Source organism: Vanellus vanellus, assembly GCF_965231255.1.
Source record: "Vanellus vanellus genome assembly, chromosome: 3".
In the NCBI taxonomy this organism is placed as follows: Eukaryota; Metazoa; Chordata; class Aves; order Charadriiformes; family Charadriidae; genus Vanellus; species Vanellus vanellus.
The window spans coordinates 61,538,959-61,564,277 of NC_138907.1; the positions used below are offsets into that span (position 1 = coordinate 61,538,959).

At 40.6% G+C, this 25,319-nt stretch overlaps 2 protein-coding genes across 2 annotated transcripts; both read right to left on the reverse strand.

Annotated features, from left to right (window-relative positions):
* Nucleotides 1-1,950: 1,950 nt before the first annotated feature.
* On the reverse strand, nucleotides 1,951-11,879 carry ZC2HC1B (zinc finger C2HC-type containing 1B; the record flags this gene model as incomplete). The annotated part of the gene is made up of 7 exons (XM_082480720.1): nucleotides 1,951-2,264; nucleotides 4,048-4,153; nucleotides 4,889-5,013; nucleotides 7,037-7,175; nucleotides 8,165-8,284; nucleotides 10,411-10,475; nucleotides 11,843-11,879. The coding sequence occupies 7 exons, from the start codon at nucleotides 11,877-11,879 to the stop codon at nucleotides 1,951-1,953; spliced, it is 906 nt and encodes a 301-aa protein (XP_082336846.1).
* A 1,040-nt stretch (nucleotides 11,880-12,919) lies between these two features.
* On the reverse strand, nucleotides 12,920-23,043 carry LTV1 (LTV1 ribosome biogenesis factor). Its single transcript, XM_082480460.1, has 11 exons — nucleotides 22,916-23,043; nucleotides 21,518-21,649; nucleotides 20,824-21,012; nucleotides 19,694-19,781; nucleotides 18,726-18,846; nucleotides 17,695-17,944; nucleotides 16,690-16,817; nucleotides 15,597-15,736; nucleotides 15,261-15,313; nucleotides 14,285-14,485; nucleotides 12,920-13,694 (listed from the first exon to the last, which is right to left on the reverse strand). The coding sequence occupies exons 1-11, from the start codon at nucleotides 22,916-22,918 to the stop codon at nucleotides 13,581-13,583; spliced, it is 1,419 nt and encodes a 472-aa protein (XP_082336586.1). The 5' UTR covers nucleotides 22,919-23,043; the 3' UTR covers nucleotides 12,920-13,580.
* Nucleotides 23,044-25,319: the final 2,276 nt, after the last annotated feature.

Here is a 25,319-nt window from a genome sequence, read left to right on the forward strand (position 1 = left end):
ACCATGCTCATTTCTTTGGTTTTATTTACCAAGTGGTCCTCTTGGGACTCCATTTTCTTAACCAATGGGTTATGGTTAATTCCCAAAAGTTCCCAGCCAGTCTGAAATAGGATGGTAAGTTCCATATATTGATGATTGATTCATTTTCTGCTAGCACAATTTTAAAGTAAATCATCTTCAATACACTGTTCCTGTCCTTATAGTTACGTTTTCTCTAAGACACTGGGAAATGATCTGAGGAATTGATACCAAACAGCTCTACACACAGAAATAATGGGGGGAGGACACTCCAAACATGGTAAAACTTGCTTCAACTTTTGAGGGTTCGTTTATTCAGGTGTAGAAGAAAACAACTGTGGTAACATTGCACAAGATAGCCTGGTATGGGGTTTCCCTACACGCATACTTCTTCCTGGATTGAAAAAAAGGCAAGAAGTACTGCTTTTATGTATTTGGGCTAATTTCATGCCTGTTGTTTCTAAGACTGTTCAGCTATAGGGGTTACACTTGTTTCAGTGTCATCCTTTCTACAGCTAATCACTATTAACCAGAGCCTAAGTAGAGTTTAATTAAAGTCTTTAAAGTCTGGTATTTATCATTGCTGTGTCCAACTATTTTTCATCTTCATTTACTTTATAAACATTTAACAGCCAAGAAAATTCCTTGTGGATTTTAATTGAAAGCCTTATTGGGAACTGTTGGGCTTAAAAAACCCAAACAACCCAACATATAGCAACACTGAAAGTTTGTGCAAGGTGATCCAAGGCTGGTAATGGATCAGGTGGCCAAAAAATAAGAAGGCATATGCCTCTGCAACATTTCTGTCTTATCAATCAATTTCTGAAAGCAAGTGAAGTTTCTAATGTGAGAATGAGATTTGGGTTTAGTTAGTCTGAACTTGAAGTGCTTTGAAGCTGATGCTCAGCAGCACACAGCCACTTATCAATCACTAACATTTATCATTTATTGTTTATGGAAGATTCTATTAAATACATACATGAAATACCAAAATGCTCATTTGTCTTGTTCAATATATCAAAGGGGGGGGAGGGGGAAATCACAACATTGGAACTTCTTACATTTTCTTGAAACCATTGAACGAACCACATCCATCCACTTTTAGGCAATCAGATAATTAAATTTTGGCAACTGATATACGAATAATCTCACAGCTTTACAAAGGACAGCATAAAAAGCTTTGTAGCCTAAGGGGGGGAAAAAAGTGAACTTCAGTTTGCTTATTTTATTGAATGTGACAGCAGTAGCACTTGGAGTGGAAGAGGTACTGGAAAATTGTGTTGCTTAAGGTCTTCCATAATGCTTCACAAGAAAACCTTAACACATCCGTGCCGACCAGCCACTCTATCTTCTTTTGCGCATTTGCGGTCTGAAAGCAGCAACAAGCCATATACTTGTTATTTGCACAGAAACAGCTTTTATATTTTACTCCATTTTACCTAAGAAGGTTAAACCTCCGTCCTCGGGAAGGTGATGGAGCAGCATATCCTGGAAACCGTTTCCAGACATTTTAAGGATGAGAACATTTACTTGCACCACTTGAAGCCAGTTTTTCACGTCTGCTTTCTCAGCCGAAAAGCAGGCTTGGGTAGCACTGAAGCTGACCTGTCACTTGACCAAAGTGCTCTGTGAAGCACCCGGCAAAGCTCAAGTTTTACAGAAAACACAGCAGTTGCCAACAGTCCGGCACCTACAGGCTCACCCAGGCCAGTCGCTTCCACAGTTCCCTGGGACATGCAGGACACTCTCCTGTATTTTAGACGGTAGTGTGGATGTCTGTCTCGGGGACCTGCTTGGAGGCTCAGGCTGTCCCAAGCCGCTGTGAACTGGCTGCAACTACAACCCCAGTGGTAGCTGGACTCACCAGTATCCCAAGGGAAAGAAGTGTCTCCTCCCCAAGCCTGTCAAGCCCTGAGTTTCAGAGCTCAGTGGCTAAACCTTGAGAAACATGATGGTATCAATAAATCCCTGTTGGTGGTCTGTGAGACCCTGCATGATAACCATAAGAGCCACTGCAGCATTAACACAGTCACAGGTAACCCAGGGAGTGGAGGACACTAGATGAAACCACTGGGTACCATCAACAGGTTTTCCTGTAGCTGGAAGAATCGAGGAGGTAGATAGAGCTGATGATGGCACTGTGGACTGAACACCACCTTGCCCATTGCAGACTTGCCCACAGCTGAAGGTGGTTAGCCACGTACCAGCAGCAATCAAGGACAGCAAAAACTCCACATAGTAGGATCCTGTAGACTTCAAATGTTGCAGTGAGTCTCACAACAGACTGTTTTGTGCGTATTACCAGTCATGCCACACTCCAAGCATTCTTACAAGCTCATCTCCCAGGCTCAAAATATCTTGCCAGCTACAGGGAAGCTGTCTTGGCCACATTCCCTGCCAGGATCTCATTTTCTGCAGTGGTTTGCATCTGGCAGGGGTGCAAGGTGCTGATCGTCTGAGCTATCTCCTTGTACAAAACAGCACTACAACAACCTTAAGCAGGGGCTGGAAGGCTGCCTGGCTGCTCTGACATGGCTCTGCATGGCCTGAGATGGGAACAACTCTGATTGCATGGTCTGAAGTGCAGAAGCACCAAACATCGTGGTCTGGGAAAGTAAACATTGAGGAGAAGGTAGAACCTCCGCACCATCATCCTGCCATAGTGATGACTGAAATGGATGCTGGCATTTTCCTTGCTTGGACAACGGAAGCACATCATGAAAGCACAAGACCTGCTAGGGAGGTTTGTATTATCAAGCAGCAAATCCTCTCAAGATGCCCATTGCGGCAGAACACAGTCACTGCCTACTTGAGATGGAGCTGCTCCAAATCAAAGAACATTTAACACCAAAATGAATCTTCTCAGCAGCCTGTACTGGGGACATGAGGAGCTCTGCAAAAATTTTCAGTGCAATTGATTGCTTTCATTCATACAAAGAAGTTCATACTGCAAACTCTGCAACAGGATATCGTATATATGCAAAAGCAAATGATGTCCTTTTATGTTATTCTGTTGAAATAATAAAAAAATACATATATATTTCTTACCCAAACTGTCCTGAAGATTTTTTTCCAGGAGATATACCCAAAGGTTTTCTGGCTTTCTGCAGTGTTCCTGGAGAGTTCTCTGCAGATCACGATTTAAAATATTTATTGGCCATAAAAAATTATAACCTACATAAATTCAACATAAACCCCAGAAACGTAGGGATCAAAGGTAGTGATACAAACAGCAGGATGTATTATCATTCACAGGTTATACTACAAATAATCGTTAAAATAACTTGATAAAACATTTTCTGAACATAGACTAAGTACGGGTCATGATTACTGGTAGCAATGGGTGCTGGCAAGCATATTGTATGATATCCTGCTTAGATGGAACTGTTTTAGGCATGTGGTGGTGGTAATTTTAAGGCTGAATCAACAGGGGGAAAGTCATATAGAATGAAAAACGTACAAAGTTTGACGCTTCATCTGAATGGACTTAAGAAAAGATAGAGAAGATGGAATAAATCTTAACATCAAAGATTAAAGGTTATGGAGTCCTTTATGGGACAGAAGGAATCTCACACCCAGGCTGCATATTTTAGATCTCCATATACACTTCTGTTTGAGGACCTCTATTTGAAAAGCCCCTCCTGAGAACACACTTGAAAACCTTTGTGTATACACTCAGTACAACGGATCGGGATAATGACTTGGAAAGCCATTCAATAACAACAACAGCCACTTGGAAATTTGTGACCCTTCTCATTTCTAACAAGTGGTGTACAGAAATGAGTTTAGGATTTCATGTCAAGGCCTGGACTTGACAAAAAAAAAACTAAACAACCAACCAACCAACTAAACAAAAACCCCAAACCACAAAACATGAAAACCACAAATAAAAAAAATTCAAACTTTATAATTCTATCAAAAAAATGGATTCCAAAGCCAAGGGTCTGCTTTAAAAGTGCCACCCCCCATCTCAAGTACATCAGAGTTTGTTATAAGAAAAACATAAATATGGCTAAGTGGACTCCTTACCTGGCCTAGGTTTGTCTTTATTGGCACCTTCTTGTACTCTATTCTGAAGCGATAACACAGCAGTTGTTAAGGTTGGGGGTTTTCTCTGAGTCACTGGTTGCTTGCCCTAGTAAAAGAAGATGCAGAGTCCACACTCAACTCTAGCAAGTGGCTTACAGAACCCGGTGACAACTCCCCAAATCGCTGTTGAAGCAGTGCTAGGAAGGAACAGGAAAAAGGTGCACCCCTTCCCACTTGGAAGCCATTTTTCCTGCCCAAAACAGGTAAAAGATTTTCAAATATGTTACAAAAAAAAAAAAAAAACAACCAACCCCAAACAACTCCTCTAGAGGAGCTGTTTACATTATTTTTTTTCTGTAATAAAACAGAAGCTCACTTCAAGACACTGCCAATTACCTCCACTTTTCTGATTCCCCAAAGGGGCTCAGCCTTTTGGCCTTGTGTCGAGTGACCAGGGAGTAAATCAGCTATCCATTTGCAGGGAACAGCAAACCTGCCAACAGCGGGCAGCCCTAATGAACAGGAAGAGTTTCCCTATATATTGCAAAAGCTGCCAGGTTTCTGCTTCCCTGCAGCTGTTACCCTGGAATCCAGTTGCAGAAGAGTGAAGAAATTGTTGTCCAACTTTTTGGTACTATCATATTCTGTCCCTTTTGATATCAGACAAAGGGCTCCAGTTTTGGGGAACTCCTAGCTGATGTTCAGCATGTATCTTGTCTTCAGAATTTAACCATTTCCCTGGAGTCTTAAGTTTTATATTCACATAGGTCTTTACTCACCATAAACTACAGTTTGGCAAATCTGCCTCCAGGACAAGACGAGTGTGACTGTGTTTGCTTACCAAAGCCTGTCTGGTGGTCTTTGTAGCGAAGGCACCGTGGGCAGCTTGTTCTTCACAAAACTTTATGTGCCTCTGTGCTGCAGCCTCATTAAATCTTCGTGAGCAGTGTGGACACTGAATATAGTCTGATCGTGAGAAAGGAACAACTTGTGTCACAGTTTATATGCTACAGGAGAAGATCTGCCCTGCTTTACTGAAGCACCCAAGATGTAGTTCAAAACCTGTCTCCATCGGCAAGTGACCATCGTGAGGCCCCATGACATCCCAAAGTACAAACTTTGGAGAACTACAAAAACCTCCTCTAGAACAGCACTTGGGATCCAAAAATACATGCTTACAGTATTAACCCAACAAACAGTAACTGCTTTCAGAAATAAATCCCTGGGGATTAATAAAATCAGATTTTATTATCTTTGTCCTATTCCCACCCCCAACCTCACAATTAACATATCTGCAGAAGTGATACTTAGAAATTCCTCAAGTAGTCTAAACAAACAATTTTAAGACTACTTTTGAAGACTGGTCATTAAGATTGTGAGTCATTTTCACAAACCCCATTTCCTTTGCACATTGACAAAACGCTGCTTAAGAAGTTGTGCACATCCAAGAGCCAGGTTGCTGGGTGTGAAGCAGCATTGTGAAGAACACACAGCGGTGCTTCCTAAAGTTGTTTTTCACAGAGTTATCGTCCTGATTCTGCTTAAAGCTGTTCAGCTACACTTATCACTGGTGCAGTCCTACTTGTTTAAATTAATGGTTGGTGTTTGGCATCAGCCCTTGCTGTCCTCAGACCCTTCCTCCCCACCCAGTGCCTTTTACAAAAGCAGCCCAAGTATGCTTGTGTATATTACAGATATAGCATCTTTACAAATCATTTCTCCCAGTAACAACCCAGAAAAGGCGGCCCAAGCAGCCCCCAAAATCCAGCCCCAGACCAACAGTATGGGCAGAATGGTTCTGAAGACAGGAGGAGAGGATGAGACAGGGCAGACGCCCGGCTGCGGGGGACCTGGCTGAGGGACCTGGTGCTTCAGGGGAGAACGGAGAGCTTTGGGCTCTGTTTGGAGGAGGAAGAGAGGGAAGGGGAACATCTCTCTCTTCCCCACAATCCACATGCTTTCTCTCCAGTCCTGTAGTACAGGATATACATCCTCACTAGGCCCCTCAGCAATTTGTCTTTCCTAAAAAGCACTTCTCCAGTTCCTTTCTCCACAACTACCACTGCCCTTGCACAACTTGGTTTCCTCCAAGAGCGAGAAGGAAAGGGAGGGGTCTGCTCTTAGAGTCAGTAGCGTCAAACAAGAAATAACAGTCATTAAAGAATTCAGCAGTGGAAATTCAGAGAGGAGCTTGACCCCAATCAAGGAAGGAAGATGTGTCCCGCTGCTTATACCACATCGCTGTCGTCTAGACGAGGAGAAAGGCTGGAATTGCGGCAGCTGGTTTCGCTATCAGTCACGAATTCCTGCTTTGGAAGTGAGCCCAGAGAGCTCCCCTTTTCCCCCTCCCTCCCTCCCTCTGCCTTCCTAATGCAGGCGGGACTCCACTGAGACCCTTTCCAAGATGGCTCCCATGTTTCATAAATCACATGTCGTGAGAACTACTGGCTGTATGTGCATCTTTTAGGATGGCAATTTCTAACAGAGTGAGCTCTGTGCAGAGGCCACACTTGATATTAGTAGTAAACCAGGCCGGCCTTTTTCTAAATGACATCCCCTAACTACACAGGAGAAGGGAACAGTGGAAAGCCACCACATGGGAGTGGGGAAGCCTGCGAGCACTACAGTTGTTTTGAATGTTGAGGGGATGTATTTCACTTTCTGTTATACTGTAGTACAGCCTGTGCTAGAACACAGGTCTCCCGATTCTCCTCCCAAAGCACTGTCTAATATCAGACCCCAGACTTGCTGCCTTTAACCTTCAAAGGTACAATTAGTTTTCTCTTCCTTCCCACCACCTCTGCATGGCTCTCCTATTCGATTTAAGCCAAGAAATACAGCTGAAAATTCAAGAGTACAGAGGGAATTAATGCTCATGTTGTGTTGTGCCGGGGGGTGCAAAACTGAAGGCCAGCTGTGAGTGATAAGAGATGACTGCTTTACCAAAGATTGGTACAAGAACGTTAATAAGATGAAGTAGACCACAAACCTGGATTGATGCTTGGTGGGGGAGGAGGTGGAAGAGGGCGGCCCTCCTTCAGAGCTTTTGTGACCTGCTTGGCTGATTGAATAGCATTAATAAAATCCTCATGGTGCTGCCTCCAGTTAGATTTCTTCTCTGGCTGTTTCTGTAATGGAAAAAAAAATGAAGACACAAACTCTATTTCCCCCTTGCAAGGGACAGAGAAAAATCTTAGAGTGAGGGTTCTTCCTTTCTGAGGGAAAGAAAAAAACATTACAAACAAAAGAAGTGTGCTTTTTTTGAAAGGCATAGGAAAGCTGATTTAGCCCTTTGCTGTCTATTGACAGCACCAGAAGATGGATAAAAGAACATTGCCCTCCAACAAAACGCTGTGGCCATGGCAGACCAAAGGGTGCTTAAGAGGGAATAGAAAAGACACTATGACAAACACCTTCCCTTCTCCTCCACTTGTCAGATTCTTCTCGCTTTAAACCTTTGTGCACTTCTGTTTCTTTCTACAACAATTTTAAATGACATTTTACATTGGCAGTCTGCATGGATACCAAATTGATAGTGATTTGGCATCTCTGGGTAAAATTATACACATGCGTGCCCATGCATATTCCCCTCCTCCCCAACAATACTTAAAAAAACATAAAAATTGCTCCAGTAAGAGCTTAAGCCTCTTCCCCTCCAGCTCTGTAAATAAGTTTGATTTAAATGCATTTTTAAACCCTTGAGTTCAATAGCAGTGAGCCTCCATAGCTCCATAGATTTGGGGCTACTGACAGCTCTCATGTTCGACCTGAGGTATTCATGCACCAACTGTCTTGGATCACATTCTCTTTCAGATTTAAGTGAAGAGGAAGCTGTCAGAGACTCGTATAGTCTAAAATACACAGATGAACATCTAGAAGAGCAGAGACACTTATGTGCCCAGAGTAGTCATGACACCTACAGGTTTGGCTTCTAAACAGGGAAGTATTCTCAAACACTAGCAGCACAGGGAGGGGGAGGAAAGAATTTGGCACCCAGTCAAGCATATATGTGAGACTCATCCACAACATCCAGGCTTTGTCCCTGGAGGAAACAATAGCACTACTGAATGAAAGACTTCATATGGAGATAACACACATGCTTCAATTTTAACTGTACCTTTTGTGGGCACTGGTTCTTCACAGTGGTGATTTCTGTTCCCCGCAGTCTCTGTTTCAAAGAGCTGAAGGGTTTGCGCTTCTTGTTGAAGACCTTCTTGCATATTGGATCATGTCTCAGCTGGGATGTGAAGAAAAACAGTCGTTTGTGGGTTCAAGTCATGCTTTGTTAATGATGCTTCCTTACGCAGGCTTTAAAATTACTTCTATTTGGGAGCAGGGACCTGAAGCAGTATTATTTATTTTGGGTTTCGTTTAACTCCTGAAGGAGTTCAGCAAAACTTTAAAAAGCTGTCCAAGTACAGCTGCAGTTTGACACAAATAAGACGTAGAAGACATTTCCAGTGTGTTCTGCTCAGGGACGTGCTGGAAGCCAGCACAAATAACAGTTTGCAGAGAAGAACAGACTGGGTCTGTGAACAGGGACAGTCCCTTTGGTCTTCTACACCTCCCTGCCATTTATTCTTTCTTGGTTAAGAGGGAGATGAGACCGATCCTGTTCAAGGGGCCGATATTTACATTATTAGCTCTTTGAGTTTAGGTAAGTATTCCAGACTGGGGGGTCCCCTGACGAACAGGGGCACTGTTCATCCCACCAGCACCACCGAAACAGCCCCAGCCCCAGGCTGAAGGGGAGCAGCTGGTTACCAGCACGTGTAACCTGGCGACTCAGAAGGAAAAGCAGATACCACCCACAGCTGAAAGCCCAGGGAAGTTTTAGGTAGGTAGATACCCAGTGCTGAATTTGTGCAAGAGCCACACCTCTTAAAGGAGGCTTTAAGATCAAAAGCGTCTCAGATTTTAGCCTCAACCTCACTCTTCTGCAGCAGTCCCCTTTGTGAGGAACACTGTGGAAGTGAGGGCCAAGCTGCCTCCTCTCTGGCGTGCTGTGGATCACACCTATTTGAGCCCATCTGCTGCTGGTAAAGAGCCCATTCCTTTCTTTCTTACTCCCCCTTTCCTGTTCTCAGTTATTCGTCTTGATCTTCTCCTTAGTTTCTCTGTGCCATCCCTTAGAGGTTAACTTCCCATAGGGGTTAAGCTGCTGCTGGAGCAGAGCATTTCAGTTACAGCTCAGCTGGGCCAAGCAGCAGCTCCTACCACAACACACATTTCTACATTCTCGTTTCTCTTTGAACTTTTCTACTCATGTGCTTCGCGTCTTTATCTTCTCTTTCTAGACGTTTTTGACAGCAACCTTGAAAGGAGGATTACTCTGCAGGACCGAGAGGGCAGCAGATACCTGTCTTGCTCACCAAAGAGCCCACCAGACCTGCATCATCGGGGCATGGAGAGGCATTACAGGGCTTGTATCTCACTCTAGTCATAGTGACAAGAAACTTCCCCCTTCCCACAAAACTTAGATTATATTCTCAAATGATTTTGCGAGATTAAACCATCATGTTCTTCATGTACCTGATCTGAGATACCAAACGTGGAACTACTAACATGGGGTAGTTCCATCTTTGTCTCAGCACTCAGTTTCTCAGCTTTCAGTGTATTTCTCTTGTCTATTGGTTTGGTTTTTTTTTTTTTTTTTGCTAAATCAGTTTTTAGTTCTATCACAGGGCTGATCTGATCTACCATAGAGCCACAGGATCAGTAATGCGGACAAAATAAAACAAACAAAAAAATCAATAATAAAAAATGGAGGAGGGGTGGGGTGCGTGCAGAGCCCCCCCCGCTCACAGCAAAACCCCGCAGTTGGGTTGTGCCAGGCAAACTGTGCAGCCACCCATTTAGTTGGTAATCCAGGGATCAGGGAGGTCAGGGGGAATCTTTTCATTCACTTCAACAGGCTTTGGAACAGAGCCTGGCGCCTGCATTTATGCTGTCAAAGGGACTACTTATCAGATGGTTTATTAGTCTATTTTTCCCAGGAAGCCTGAAATAACAAATTCTGCCTAGAAACCTGGAACACAAAGGAAGCTTCAGGTCAGTAATTCACGTCTCACCAAGAGATAACACGCTATTTTAAATGCAATATATAGTAAACATCTGGGTTTGAACAAACAGGTAAATCAAGATAGTGCAAGATTGCAGATTAAATCAGAGTATTCCTGTGCACGTTCATTAACTTTCTAATCAAGTTCACTAACAAAAGCAGTTACTAGACCATTTGCTCTTTTAAACATGTGTTCAACTCATTCTCTAGCAGCAGCCACCTCCTCCTTCCCCAGCGCTCACCACCCCTTTCAGCTAAACACATTGACATTCCCATTTAAAAAAAAAAAAAAAATGTTTTACCAGAACATCTTGTGCAAAATGTCTTCCACAGGTTGTACAAGGAGCCAGATCTTGCCGTCGGGCAGCTGTGCATAATGTAAACCACACAAGAGTCTCAGTTACACAGTAGAGGACAGCTTGACTCCAGCAGAGCCAGCGTTTGGACTGAGCCCTTGCTGAAACTGTATTTCGTTGTCAGAAGGGGACATCTGCAGTCATGTGCCAGGGCTGCCTTTTGCAGAACTACCTTATTTATCTTGTCCCTACAAAGCACAAGCTTTCCTTTACTACCATGGACCACTTTTTATTTTCCACATGACTGCTCAGCTATGTCCTTTCACAATGGCATCACGGTTGGGCCAGGAGATGACGGAAGAGTAATCTCAGGTTCATCGCTGCCTAAATTCTGGGAGGTGGGCTGGAAAGCAAGAGCAGGTGATCCGCACCCAGATTTATTCCATTTCATTTGTAAGTCATCAGGAGGCAGCGATATCCACGCTCAGCGTAAGCCATCGCTATTCCAGAAAGCGGCAGGTGGCACTCTCATGCGTGGCACAATCTTCATTCTTAAGACAGAACGTTTCCATGACGCACTTAAACAGCATTCCAAGATGATTTTACTTAGATGATAAATCTGTGGGGATTTTCTTGTTTTTAAATTAGTATTTTTTTTTTTAAATAGGTTTTTAAGTTACATGGAAAGTAGTTTTAAGCCTTTCTGACTCCAATGGCAGTCACATATTCTCATTTTAGAGCAGGGACATTACTTGTATTAAACAAAACCAGGTTTTAGGAAAACTTAAACAATAACAAAGAGCTTTTTTCATAAGACTTGTAACCTACAGAGGGAAAGACTTCTAAGTGTTCCTTACCTGCTCTTGCTGAAACAAAAGAAATCCTTGTCTTGCTGAGCAGCAGCAGATGTGCGACTGCTTTTGTTTCTACCTTTTCCTTCAGATTATACCATACTCCAAGGCACAGAGTTAAGGTTATTAGCGTTCCATTGGTTACAAGTGTAGAGGAACAAAGCAATTCTATAACCTTTTTAACTCTTATTCTATTGCCTCCATTTAAATGTCTTTCCACTTTTGCTCCCATGCAACATCTTTCTGTGTGTCTGTGCTTAGTCTGGACTACACTCTTCCTTTCAAGCGTCTTCTTCTGCCTCCCGCATCTCTTTCATTCTGTTCTCATCCCCTCAAGGGATTGACTGATACAGTTTTGTTTTGTTTTTTAAACTAAATTTAGGTACAAGCACAGTATCACTGAATCAGCAATGAGAAGTCAGAAAAAAGGACAATTTGCCCCAGAGGGTTACTTTAGACATGTACAACAGCAGCTGAGTTAAAGACTAGTAAAAAACATGTGCACTGTCTTCAGTAAAACATTTTCCTTTCCAGTAAACCTCAAAATCACATTCCATCCAAACCACTGAACAGCTTCTGTTACCCACTTGTTCCATTTAACTCCTTTCCTGGTATCTGACTCATCTCAATAGAATGGTTTCTCAAATTTCCTCTTCTGCGTTGCTGTCAGGAGTCCCGAGTACTAGGTGATCAGTCTTCATTACTCAAAAGCTCACAATTTAAGTTACCGTGCATCAGCAATTACATAATGAACAGTTATGACGCAGGCAGACCCTGCTTAAGCCTGTGAAACACATGAAAACTAGTACAGGAATCAGCTAAATGAAAACTCTGGGACTTGTTCTAAACTTAGAAATGATATCTACTGTTCTGGTTAACACAGAACTCTTAGACAACTTTAGAAAATGAAGGCTTAATCTAGATACGAAAACTGTACTGACACTTCAGTTTTCTAAGCAGTGATCAAGAGACTTGAAGCTTCAACGCCTGTTTATTCCCTTCTCAAACCATGTTACTTTATCGATTAAAATATATTATAAAAGCCTTCTTCCAATAAAAACAAGTTTTTCTGTATATTAAAAGGCCTCATCAGTCCTTCTGTTAGCTTGTCTCCACCTAGTATTCACAAAACTATTTAAGGAATATTTAAGATGCTTTGAATTTGGTAGTAGTCAAGTCACTCTACTGATACATTGGTTACTGCGTTCCTTACCAGTAAAATGGTCATCTTTTCACCCAAAGGCAGAAGGTTGCTCAGTGTATAGTCCTAAAGACCTAAAGCTGAGGGGTTTTTATGAAGACAGGAGGATTCAGAAGGACTGACTACAAATCCTGTTCATTTCATTCACACGTATGGACTGGTCACTATCAGAATAATTCAGATGCACAGTACAGAAATTAAAGATCACACCAAGCCTGCTTCATCTTCAGAAAGTCTTTGCGACAATTGTGGTGGGTCGTAAGTTAGTATTTCAATAAAACCAAACTGAACGCAAGACGTGAAGAACAGTATTTCAGGAAAATCAAGACAACGGCTATTTGCAACATACAGTATTTTTCTAAGCATCTGCTGTTTTGCTTGGCATTCTACTCGGACTGAGTACTTTCAGCAAAACTGATTTCAACAGCACCAGTAAGGGTCATTGACTACTGCAGCTGCAACACTTGTTGCAACAGATTTTATTTGCTAAGAAATTTAAAACTCAGGTTAGGTAACAGGGGATGTCTACCTACACAACAGCTTTTCAGACACCTCTGTTTACAAAAGGTTATTTTACATCTTTTATAATAGTACCCAAACAATAAATAACCAATCCAGAAAAGAAAAAAGAAAAGAGCAGTGGTTGAAAACTCTGTGACTTACAAAACTGGGCTACATCAAGGCACTATATTTAACCATCAGTATAAAGGAGAAAAGACATAAATGAATATATTGCTTTGTAAATGGAAATAATTTAATAGAAGAATCTAATCAGATCAAAGCTGTAGGATTCTGCTGATTTGTTGAATACATTTAACAAATATATATATATAAATTCTCCAGTGATAGCTTGTACAAAAAATATCTTTTATAATTTTAATACATTTCTACTGTAATTAAACTTTGCAACAGTTGCCATGTCACTCATGACAGAATAGACATCACTAATACATTGTTTTATGTGTAACTTCATTTCAGAAAGAATGACAAGTTACTGGGTCTTGTAACAGTAATATCTGAATAACCCCCTCTGTGCATGACTGGCAAAGCTCTGAGTTAGCAGTTCCCTTCTCAATACAAATGAAAACTTAAATGATGTTTCCACAATAAGTTCCTCAGTTTCATCAAGACAGCTTCAGTCCTTGAACGTTTTGTTTCAGATTGAGCAACTCTTTTTCTTGCCTTGTTTTCTCTAATTTGAAGGCCAACTTATTGGCTTTCTTCTCCATTCTGCGTTCCTGTGCATACAAATAACGACAAATATATAAAACAGGCATAACATGCAAAAAGAAACCATTCTAATTAACAGATCTAGATCATGAAAACAGCAGTAATCTGGACAATATTATTATTAATTTGACTACTAGTAATTAGTGCCACAAATATGTGTACCACCAGAATTATAATCTTTAATTAGCTGAAGCTTCTAATATGCTGGCAATTTCTGTTCCTAAATAAAGCAACCAGTATATCATTGTTGCAAATTAGATTTTTCCATATTTCTTTCAGAGACTTTTCACTTTGTGTGATCTGAAACATCACAGCTTCCCTAGATAATAAGGAAATGAGGGTCCCTTCTGAAGTTATATATGTAATAGTGGCCACAATAACAGACCAAAATTTCCATATAAGAAATTAGGATGGCAGGAGGTTGACTTTCTTTGCAGGAGATTTTTTTTTTTTTTTAAAGAAGCAATAATTAGTCCTTTGAGACAAGCAAGTTTTTCCCATTAATTTCCAGACACAAGAACAAATGAGCTTTAAAAAAAGTTTGTAAGACAGAATTCAGGTAATGTTTTTGCAGGATCTTATTTAAAACAATGCGTACCTTTCGCTCCTCTTTTATTGCCTGTTTTCTAGCTTTCCGATCCTCTTTGCTCTCGTCTTTGGAACGGGGCTGTGTTGATGCTCTTGGAAGGTCACTGCCATTGATCATTTGCATGCGTTCAATCTGCTTAGCAGTAAGACCTTTCTGAGGCAAGATATGTAGGGGAATTCCAGTCTTCTGGGAAATTTTTATTGGTTTGGGCTAAAACAGAAAGTGCATACATATTAATGGTCACTAGCTTTCTTGCCAAGAAGTGCACATCATACTGCCTTATCAGTATAAAAACATTAGATTCAGATTTAACAGTAAAACACGTATGTTTCCTCATACTATTTTCTTCCCTCAGAAGAATGCACATCAATCCCAAAGTAAGAAATCAAAACACACCTGTGATCTGAATCTGGCCTCCCAGAACAAGAAAAGTTTCTCCCTATTTAAATATTACTGAATATTACTGAAAAAAAAAAAAAAAGACCAAACAAAACTTAAGTAGTCACTTAATATTCCTTTATAAGTTTTCAAGAAAAAGAGTTTCCTGTCAAAATCTCACACATCTGGAACAACAAGCTGTGCTCTAATGATGGGGAATGTCTGGAAGGCCAAAGAAGTAGAATAAATTGTTTCAAACCGCAGAAGGGAAATGGAAACCTATTTTGAAGACAAAAACCCTAATATGTGGTTGTGAGACACAGATTACACAAAGGTACATCACAGATAACAAGAAAGTAAATTCCTTGCTCTCTACATTTCTGCCTATTACAGAAAATTAGAACTTACTCAACTTTCTTTCTAATAGAAAAAAATACATCCAAACCCTTCTTCAGTGAAGAAGTAATACCAGAGGCTAACACCTTCCCCAACCCTCTTTTCTGCTCCCTCCTTCTTTTAAAAACAGATATCCATTGAGAAAACAATCACTTTTGTCTCAAGTTTTCCCAAGCCATATTGTTAGTCAGACTAAGTTTAATGATTTTACCTTTGATGGCTCCTTAATAAGTGTTGGGTGATTATATAAGTTTGAATATGTACCTATGTCAAAAAGAAAGAAAAAAAACAACAGTGAAGAAAGGCTTGCAAATAGAAATTAGGTAAATTTATTACGAATTGTACTACCCCTTACTCTTTGAAGATATAAAATTACAAGAATTAAGTTATCCACACAAAAGCAGTAGTTTTATCTCACAAGAACTCCTGCTGTTTTGCTCCAGAAGCATAAAACATTTTACCTAAACCACTGCAAGCAAAGTTCTGAGATCGCCTATCATCTACTTTGAAATCCTAGGAACAAACAAGCAATCTCCAAAATACTTACTCAAAATGGATTCGCAATCCCACTTTTCTTTTGGTTCCTCAATAACTACAGCTACTATTTCTTCCTTTTCTTCCTCGCTGTCTTCATTCGCGGGAGAGTCTAAATCTTCACAGGGTTCAAGAGCATCCAATTTTACACAACTTTGAAGAAATCCAGAAAAAAAAAAAAAAGGTTTATCTCTTCTTGAAAACATGTAATTATGTAAACCCAGACTCCCCTCAGTAAACCCCAAACCAAAGAAAGCTATTCCCAATGAAACTTACAGCAAAAATAAGTTTCCTTAAGTAAGCACCCCCAAAATAAACTAAAACATTAGGACAAGAGACATAGTCAAAAAAAAGTAGTATTTCTGCATTTCAAAAGTATGTGGCACACAAGATTTGTGACTGGAGAGCGAGAAGAGGATGTACTTTTTAGTCTGTAAGCGAGGCACCTCCAGAGGCACTTTTGTACTCTGCTACTGACCAGTCATCTTTCACAACAAGGGACACATTACTGTATCTTTCAATCAGGAAACACAAGACTAATGTTGAGAACATTTAGCCATTTAACTTTGGGATAATATCACCTGCTTTAGGACAAAGTGAATATACTGTGGAAACACAGTCTTACATGGACACAGCGTTGCTTTATAAGCACTGATTTTTACTGTGCTCCAAACAGTGGTACCCATGCAATAGTTGCCTGCAAGTTTATTATCATGTAACTAGGTATATAGTGGAATCACCTGCGTACCAACAGGACAGAATATACTTGGCTAGAGTCTGTTAAAAACAAAAGTAAAGGTATAAGGAGAAAGGTATGTTACACCAAGAAGGGAAAGGAAGAATGCCTCTAGGTATTACTTACACTAAATTCAATACAATTACACAAAAGAAGCATAATCTCACATAAACCAACAAAATGCCTCCATTTAATTTTATCATCTCCTAAATTAAGATTGGCATTGAGTGACATAAAAAATGGGTAATACTCATACGTAGCTGCTTTTATTGTGGGATGCAATGAACTGGAAACAACATACCCAAACTTTCAATACAAACACAGGATTACGTAACTACTTATGTGAAGCAGTACTTCTGGGAATACATACTTCTTCGCTTTCTCTTTGTAGTAATCATTCAGGACTTCCTGCAGTCGAGCATTGTCTGTGTTAATATAGCCTTCTAACTCCACATTATCCAAGGCTCCGATTTCGTCTTCATCAAATTGTTCAAAAAACTACAATAAAGAAGTGGACATATGTAATTAGATTGCATTTGTCGTGAAATTTTTTGATAACTTAAAGAAGATCTATGCATTTCCCTCTATTTGCCCCTTTTTCCTCTCCCCTCTCATTTGCTGAACAACTGCCAAACACATCTGCAGTAGGATTTCCTCCTTACTGTCAGTGTTCTTTCCACATGGGAGTCACAAAGTTATCTTTTAATAATATTTAAATCAGCTTCTGGAAAATATTTCTTATTCTGTTGCATTATTTCAATCTGTACATTAAAAAGCCTGTCAGTGCCCAGGACAAAAGTTACAATGTATTTCCACTGCTCTGACATCATTTCATGAATGCATACTTGGCACAGTGGGGAGAAAGGGTGAAACAACTGAATTTTTACCAGGCGCTTGTACACGATTTGCAATGTTGAACTGAGCTTCTCACACAGAAGTAACACCAACTCTAAATGCTCATTATAGTGACGGGAATAGTTTTGTTTAACTATACCAGTGTTAGGCCTTTATTAAAAGAAAAAATTCTCCCTTTTATTTAAATATTACTGAAAAAAAAAAAAAAAGAACTTAAGTAGGCACTTAATATTCCTTTACAAGCTTTTGAAAGGAAACCTTTTTCTTGAAATCTCACACTTCTGCAACTAACACTCTACCAATCTGCCATGGTTTGGGCTGGGTTGGCCACTAAAACTATTTAACACAAGCCTTTTAGCACACACAATATTAAATGTGGAGTATGTGCAAAGAACAGCTGTTTGATGCCGTGACTACTGAAGGCAGTAAGAATTTCCACAGGCATACAGGAAATGAATCAAAAGACAAAGAAGAATTTAACACCCTTATGTTTAACAGTTATGTTCTTGGGCTGCCTCACCTTCTCAAATCTGTCATCCAACAGGGTTAACTGCTCATTCCTTCGTATTACCGAAGATGTCATAGAATACTCTGTGAAACGACTCCTGGTTTCTTCTTGCATAAAAAGAAATTCTTTTGGTTGTCCATTAACCCCATCATCTGATAAAGGGCCTTCTGAATCATAGTCTTTATCATTACTGCAACTATCCTCCTCATCACTATCTTCCTCCATATCTTCCCATTCATCTTCATCCTCAGCATCTGATCCCCTTAACAGAAGAACGAAACAATTTTAGAATACATGGACCTTTCCACAGATCTGTCCAGTGCAGGGTTATCTGAAACAATCTGGCAATAATATATTTAAATCTGGAGAGGCAAACATAAAAAGTGATTACTTTCAAGCCAGTAAAAGAAAAAGAAGTTTAGCAGTAACAGTGTTGCCAAAGTCAGCATACTACTACTTTTGTCTGAAAGCTGAAAACATATCTGACAACTGTTGGATCACACATCTGCACACTGAGAGTGAGGTTGTGTTTACATTCAGCTATACATGTCAAAGTGGAAAAAGAAAAATACTAGCTGCATTCTTGAGTATTAAAACTTGCAAAATTTCTCACTGTTCATAAAATGATGAGAATTATACCAAAACCTAAAGAAATAACATGAAGTGGGGTACCATGTAAAGCATTTGTAAAGGTTCTGGAAACACCCGTTAGCCTTCACTATCATTACTGATGTATTGTAAATACGATAGATGATAATATTTTAAATAGTTCAAGAATCCCATTATTCCACACATTGCATATATAAACAAATACACATAATCCATTACCTCAAAGTAACAAATGAAACCTGTCTCTTGCATAACATGTGAAAATTTGTTTTGTAAGCTACCACCCACTTAACACAAGGTAATACTTTTTTCCTTTAAAACACCTAAGTATGCAATTTCAAATCTGAAACCACTCTTGCTTCCTACAACAATACATGAAATAACAAATAGCATCTATTTACATATGACAAACAGTTGTACAAAGCTTTATGTACCCTTTCTGTGGTTCATTTGCTTGTAGAACAAAATCATCTTCCAGAATATTTTCTGGATTGTCAAAGTCAAAATCATCATCAAGAGCTGCAACAATATCAGGGTCAAAATCCAGCCGTGGTCCTAGAAAATTTAAAAAAACAAAACCAAACCAGCACAAATATGTAAGTTTCTCTGACCTTATGAAGCTGCTTTCCTGGATCAAAACCAATCCAACTAGACTGTTAATTTGCACCAAGGAAAGATTAAACCTAAGAATCACAAAATTCCTCAATAATATTTGTAGATTTGATACAAGCCAGGGCAAGTCACCAGCCTCTTGTCAATTTTCCTCATCCTGCAAAGAACATTTTTGGAAGCTTAAGACTTCTGGGGAATGTATTTTAATATATTTTACTTAGAATATTGTAGAAGAAAAAAAAAGTTAGAGTACTGTATATCAACCACCCTAGCTCCCACTCCCTAAAATTACCTACATTACAAAAGGTCAGAAAGTGTTTTCTCTACTGCAACTAACAGAAGTCTCTTTAACATCCTTCTATCAGGACAGAGAGAACTACCACAATTAATTCCTGTTATAAAAAATTGATAGCTGTGTGATAGTAAGTGAATGTTCAGTGCAAGCATGGATACACACTTACAGCCTGTAGCGCCAAAATAATACTAATGAAGGAAAGCAAATACCACTCCACATTTGAAAAGAGAAATTTTAAGAGTGACAATCCAGTTCCAAATGTGGATTCAAACAGATGGGAGTAATAAATCCCCAGCAAAGCTAAGAAGCTAGTATTAGTGAATCACACAAATAGGTCTAAAATTGAAGCATGGGTCTCTTATAGATCATTATTTATGTCTGCTATTGAACCTGTTCTAAACCAAAACTAATATGACACTGTAATCAAAGTCATAATTGCCATCTAGTACCTACATGGCAACTCATGTTACAGAAAGGTAAAAGATTTAATGATACCTGAAACAGGAGCAGCTTTATTTAACAAGCCCACATCCTCTTCAAACTCTGTGGCAAATACCGAGGAAGGCAACTTAATGGACGGAGCCTTAGAAAAAGAAACAAAAACCCAGTATCACAATGTACTTGTTCTCAGTTGCTCATTTGAGCTCACATTAACAAAAATATGCAGATAATCATGTGACTGAAAGAATAGTTAAGTAGCACTCACAGAGTTTAAGACAAGTGCTACTTTATTGGTGGAAAATTTTCAAAGTTATGCAATGAAAGCTAGCTAAAGTGTTAGCAATGTTAATTCTCATGTCGATACTCTCCAGTTATAGAGACAGGAGTTTTGTGTCTCTGAAGCTTTTTAGATAATGGTTGTATAGCAGGCACAAGGAAATTTGGGGGTTTTTTTTGTTTGTTTTGGAGAACACTACCACACATTTGAAACTACTCCTTTATTGAAAGGCTCATTCAAAAATTAGTAACATACACACCTAAATTAACTTTAAATTTTATGCAGTATCACTACATAAAGTATTTCTGACCAAGAACAATGGTTTCAACTAAAATTACAGTATTTGGTTAAACCAAACTCCCTCAATTAAAAGTGACTGACTGGGAACTGCATACTTCATTGCTTGAAATTACTTATTGATTTTCCATTCCAACATGATCTAGCATCATGAAATTCCACAAGTTACGCCAGCAATTGAAAAGTCCGGTTTTATTCCCTCTGGGCTCTCTTACATTTCACTTTAAAAGCATGGTGTACTGCTAATACAAGCTGGTATATTCATAACTCCCAGACCATTCAAAGTTCTAAAAATCTTAAAAACAAATGCTAACTCCAGAAAAACATGACTTGTTCAAACAAACACCTTTGTAAGCCATCTCTGTCAATAAAAGCTTGTCAGGGGTACACAAAGTGTTTTAATGCTGCAAGCAAAATACCGTTCATCAGTAAACTTTGGCTTGCTAACTTTTGTTTTTACTTGCAGGAAAGTCTGATTGTAGGTCAAAAGGATCCTGTATATATCTAGATCACAGTCATGATAACACTTGTTGCATATGGTTAATGTGTCTACAGAATGCTAAACTCCAGAGATCAGCATAAGATTATTATGAGCAAAAATACTACTTACTGGAACTCGCTGAATTTCATCTTCTATGTGCCCCTCACTTGTGACAACAATTCTGCTTTGCTGTCCACGCACAGAAGGGACAAGCTCAGAGGGACCAGAGGCTTCTTTCAGATGCTGCAGATAGTCATAGTCATCATCAAAGAAGACTCCGTACTTCCGCTGCTCTTCCCTCCTTTGCTCCTCATGCCCCTTGGAATTGTAAAAATAAATACATTTAGTTACTTAAGTCCATTTAAAACTTATTAGTATAAAGAAAAGTAAAACATCTATTGAGAATGCCTGAATTATAAAGTCCTTGTAGTCCCCTCTCCACTCATTACCCTAACACACAGACAATCAGAACGTTGTAACCATCTGGTTCAGCTTTCGGGTGCTGTCTAAGCAGGACCTTAAACAACTTTTTCCGTAAGTAGAATAACTAACAAAGGCTGTTTTTTCAGGGTAGGTCAGGCAATCTTTGTTTTTGTTGTTTTAATAGGTTTATATCCCTAATGCCAGTTAGTCATCCTTCAACCCATCAGGTAGTAACTCACAACTACCAAATTCCTTACAACACCCCCTTCTTTTTAATAAGCTGGACTAAAAACTACCTTCTCTCAGGCTATGTTTTTGAATTGTATGATTGCATACCCACTCTCCTCTCCTGCCACATTTCTTATCTGAATGAACCTTAATATAAAAGGTGAGTATTTACCTTCTGTGTAGGCAGCAGAACTCTCTGGGGTGCAGTATCATCAGCAGCAAGTGGATCCCTCTGACTTCTGTGCACTAAGTGAAATGTTACTGCTTTCTTCTTGTCTATGAAGGGTTTCTTTTTCTTGTGTGGCTGCAAAAGGACATTTGGTTAATTATAAAATGAAGTATTAAATACACCTAAAAATAATCTTTTGCCTGGAGTATGCTACTGTATTCCTTTTAAGGCAATGTCTTATATACTTAGAGACAAAGCAAAAAGAGACTAGTGATAGCTTAACTCATCTCACCCCATGCACAACAGCCATTTCATACGTTCCAATAGCACACGCAGCTGTATTCAGCTGCAAAATGGCAATATATCGGTACAATAAATATATGATTATAGCATATACACCTTAACAGGTAATCCTAGAAGAGAATTTTTAAGTAACTACTTTCTAAACACTGGATCAAATCTGAAAAAAACTTCATCCAAGAAACACTGGAAATGGACATAAGGAAATACATCTAGACATACCTACCTTCTTGAAAATTGTTTAGACAGCTATTCTTACACCAGTAATTCGGTATCAACCATGAAAACTACGGACTGCACCATTACACAGACATAGCTCTAACATCAAAAGCATACCTACCTTCTGAATCAACATAAACCTGAAGTATTCTTTACTGGGTGAAAGCCTTTCCTACACGTTAGCGCATCTGACTTGGGGAAATACTTTTAGCAAAACTCCCAGCTTTACTTACCTACCAAAACGCATCAATAGCAGATATACACAACTTGGAAACCACTCTACAGACCTACTCTATCTTCTTTATCTGGTAACTTCAACTATACAACATGATACATATAAGAATTCAGAGCGCATCAACTGCCACCCTTTTTTGTTAAAAAAAAAAAACCAAAATGCCCTTTAAAAATCTTATGCTTGGAGCAAACATAAACAGAAACCAAGAAGTTTTCAGAAGCAGGCAACGCGCTACCCCTACGAACACACCCGCTGGCGACTGACGGACGGTACCAGCGAGGTGCCGGCACCGCAGGGTCGCCGCGGCGGGAAGGAAAGATGACACCCACCCCCCTCCCGGCACACACCGCGGGGCGCCGCCTCAGGCCCCCGCCCGGGCGCCCCAGCGCGATGTTGCAGACAGACCGCCCCTCTGCGGGATGGGAGAAGCGGGGCCGGCGCCGGGGTGAGAGAAACCTCCCGGCCCGCCCAGCCAGCAAAGCGGCCCGCGCTCCGTTCCCTCCCCCCCCTCCCCCGCTCCAAGCCGCGCTACGGCAACGGCCCTGTTGCAACCCAGGCGCTGGGGGAGAACGCCCACACACGGCAGTTCGCGAGCCGCTGGCGGCCCCCCGGTCCCGCGGCCCCCTCCTCCTCCTCCTCCTCCTCACCATGGCGCGGGGGCAGGCCGGGCAGCACGCGCTGCCCGCCGACGAGGGGAGCCGCTACAGCCGCTGTCGGCACCCCGGCGGCCCTGCTCGCTCGCACGCGGACCGGCGGTCAGCACCTCCCAGCTGCCGCCTCCATCTTGGGATAAACCAGTGACCAGCGGAGGGAAGGCGATAGGCCACCAGTCCGGACAGGTGTTTTTTTTCCCCCAGAAACAAAAAACACGAGAGTTTTCTCAAAGTTAAACAGCATTTTAATAAAAGGGAGGCTTCTCCAACGCAAGTAGGGTACTTTATCCCACCGTCCAGAGGCATATTTTCCTTCTTCTCCCCCCAAACTATTGGAGAATGGTTCCGCCCTCAATGGCAGAACGCTTTGCAGCAGGCCAAAGGGCAGCCCGCGTGCGCAGTGCCCGCGCTGTCGCTGGCAGGGCGGGGAGAGTAGCGGGGCGGGGTTCGCCGGCAGAGAGGCGTGGCGTAGGGCTCGGGGCCACGCCCCCTCCCCCGCCCCCCGGGGCGCCCGTTGAGGTCCTACGGGAGAGCTGCGGAAGGACTTTTTACAGGGACAGTAGTGATAGGACGAGGAGTAATGGCTTCAAAATGGAAGAGGGGAGATTTAGAATAGATATTAGGAAAAAAACTGTCACTCTGAGTGTGGTGAGGCAGTGGAACAGGTTGCCCAGGGAAGTTGTAGATGCCCCATCCCTGGAGGCCAGGCTGGATGGGGCTTTGAGCAACCTGGTCTGGTGGGAGGTGTCCCTGCCTATGTCAGGGGGGTTGGAACTAGATGATCTTTGAGGTCCCTTCCAACCTAAACCATTCTATGATTCTATGAAATAATACGTCTTCGTATTAACAGTGTTTCACCATATGAGTTCTTATTTCTTGTGGTATGACACTCTGGCTGTATAAATTATACCAATGCCATGTAGCATGCCTGTGCACAAACACACAGACACACACCTACATGCTCCTTGCTAAGAAAAAAAAAGAATGCTTGATACTCTGGGAATATGGTGTAAAGCTGTTTTGTTACATTAAAAAAAAAAAAGTGTAAAACAGAAGAGAGCAGTTTCTTCCACGTGCATATAGAAAATTAAAACAATAACAACTATGGAAAGGTTGTTACTGAAAATTAAGAAAGAATTGTCCACATATTATGTGTGTATATGTATATGTGTGTATATGTATGCAGCTAAATGTGTATATATATTTGAGTGGATTTCATTGTTTTTCAGTAGGTGTCACTAAAGCTTCAAAAGAGCCCAGATTTTCAGTCTTCTGGCTGTTGTTTTCTGAAGTCTTGCATCTTTACCACCAAGTTTCATCACATCACTCTCATGGAAATGTACAAAATAATCTGATCTGGTCCATCAGTTAAAACGACTCCTGTACTTGCTCAGAGTTTTCTGTCTTGCTTTAACTCACATCCCCAAAGCTGTATTTCCTGTTTAGATACTAAGCATTCAAGGGGAAGGATCTATATTATACGTTCACACTGTGATTAAAACAACAGGCTTCCTTATCACAGAAGATTGATAATGTATGCCAGTGGTAATACATCTGGGGATTAGTTTTAAGATTGAGAGATTAGCAATAATAAGCATCATTTTGCCTCCTTTGTTGATAAATAAGGGTGAGTCATCTCATTGGAACTGATTTACGATATAGGAAATTCAAAATTTAGTATCACGTGTATGTGAAATGTGTATGACAGAGTCTCTCAGATGGAGATTCCACTTAAGCTTCTAACTTTGTCTAGACCTGACAAGGCCATCCATCCCACTGTACTCTCATTGTGTTCTCTGCTGAGACACCCTGCAGTTTAAACTCAGCGAAGAGCATCTACAGAGACTGAGGGGAAAAGTACTCAGGTCACTAACCACTTCTTTTATGTTTATGGAAGAAGAATGGTCAGCATTGGAGTGGTCTCAGCCACTTGGAAAATAGTATGCTGGAAGCCCGCATTTCCTTAGCATAATCAACAACTTGCTTTCCATGTGAGGAAATTTATGCTAGTAATTTTTCTCTTAGTTCTTGCAAAGCAGAAGTAATTACAATGCAATTAAAAAGCAAAAATTATTGTCAGTTACTTTCTAATGTTAAAAGATTGACAGACATTCTGCAGACTACATTGAACCCTCAGCTGTGCAGACCTACATTGAACCCTCAGCTGTTCAGACTACTGAACCCTCAGTTTTGTCCATGTGCAGTAGGTGTAATTCTGCAGCAAATCTGCTATCGATGAAACAAACTAATGAAAACCACTTCTTGCTGATAAAAAAAAAAGGGAAATTGGGAGCATAAATTAGGTCTTTGAACCATTGAGCTACAACACTAACTTTGTATTTTTAAAATAACTACCACCTCTTTGAACACACCTCCACATGAATACACCACCCACTAC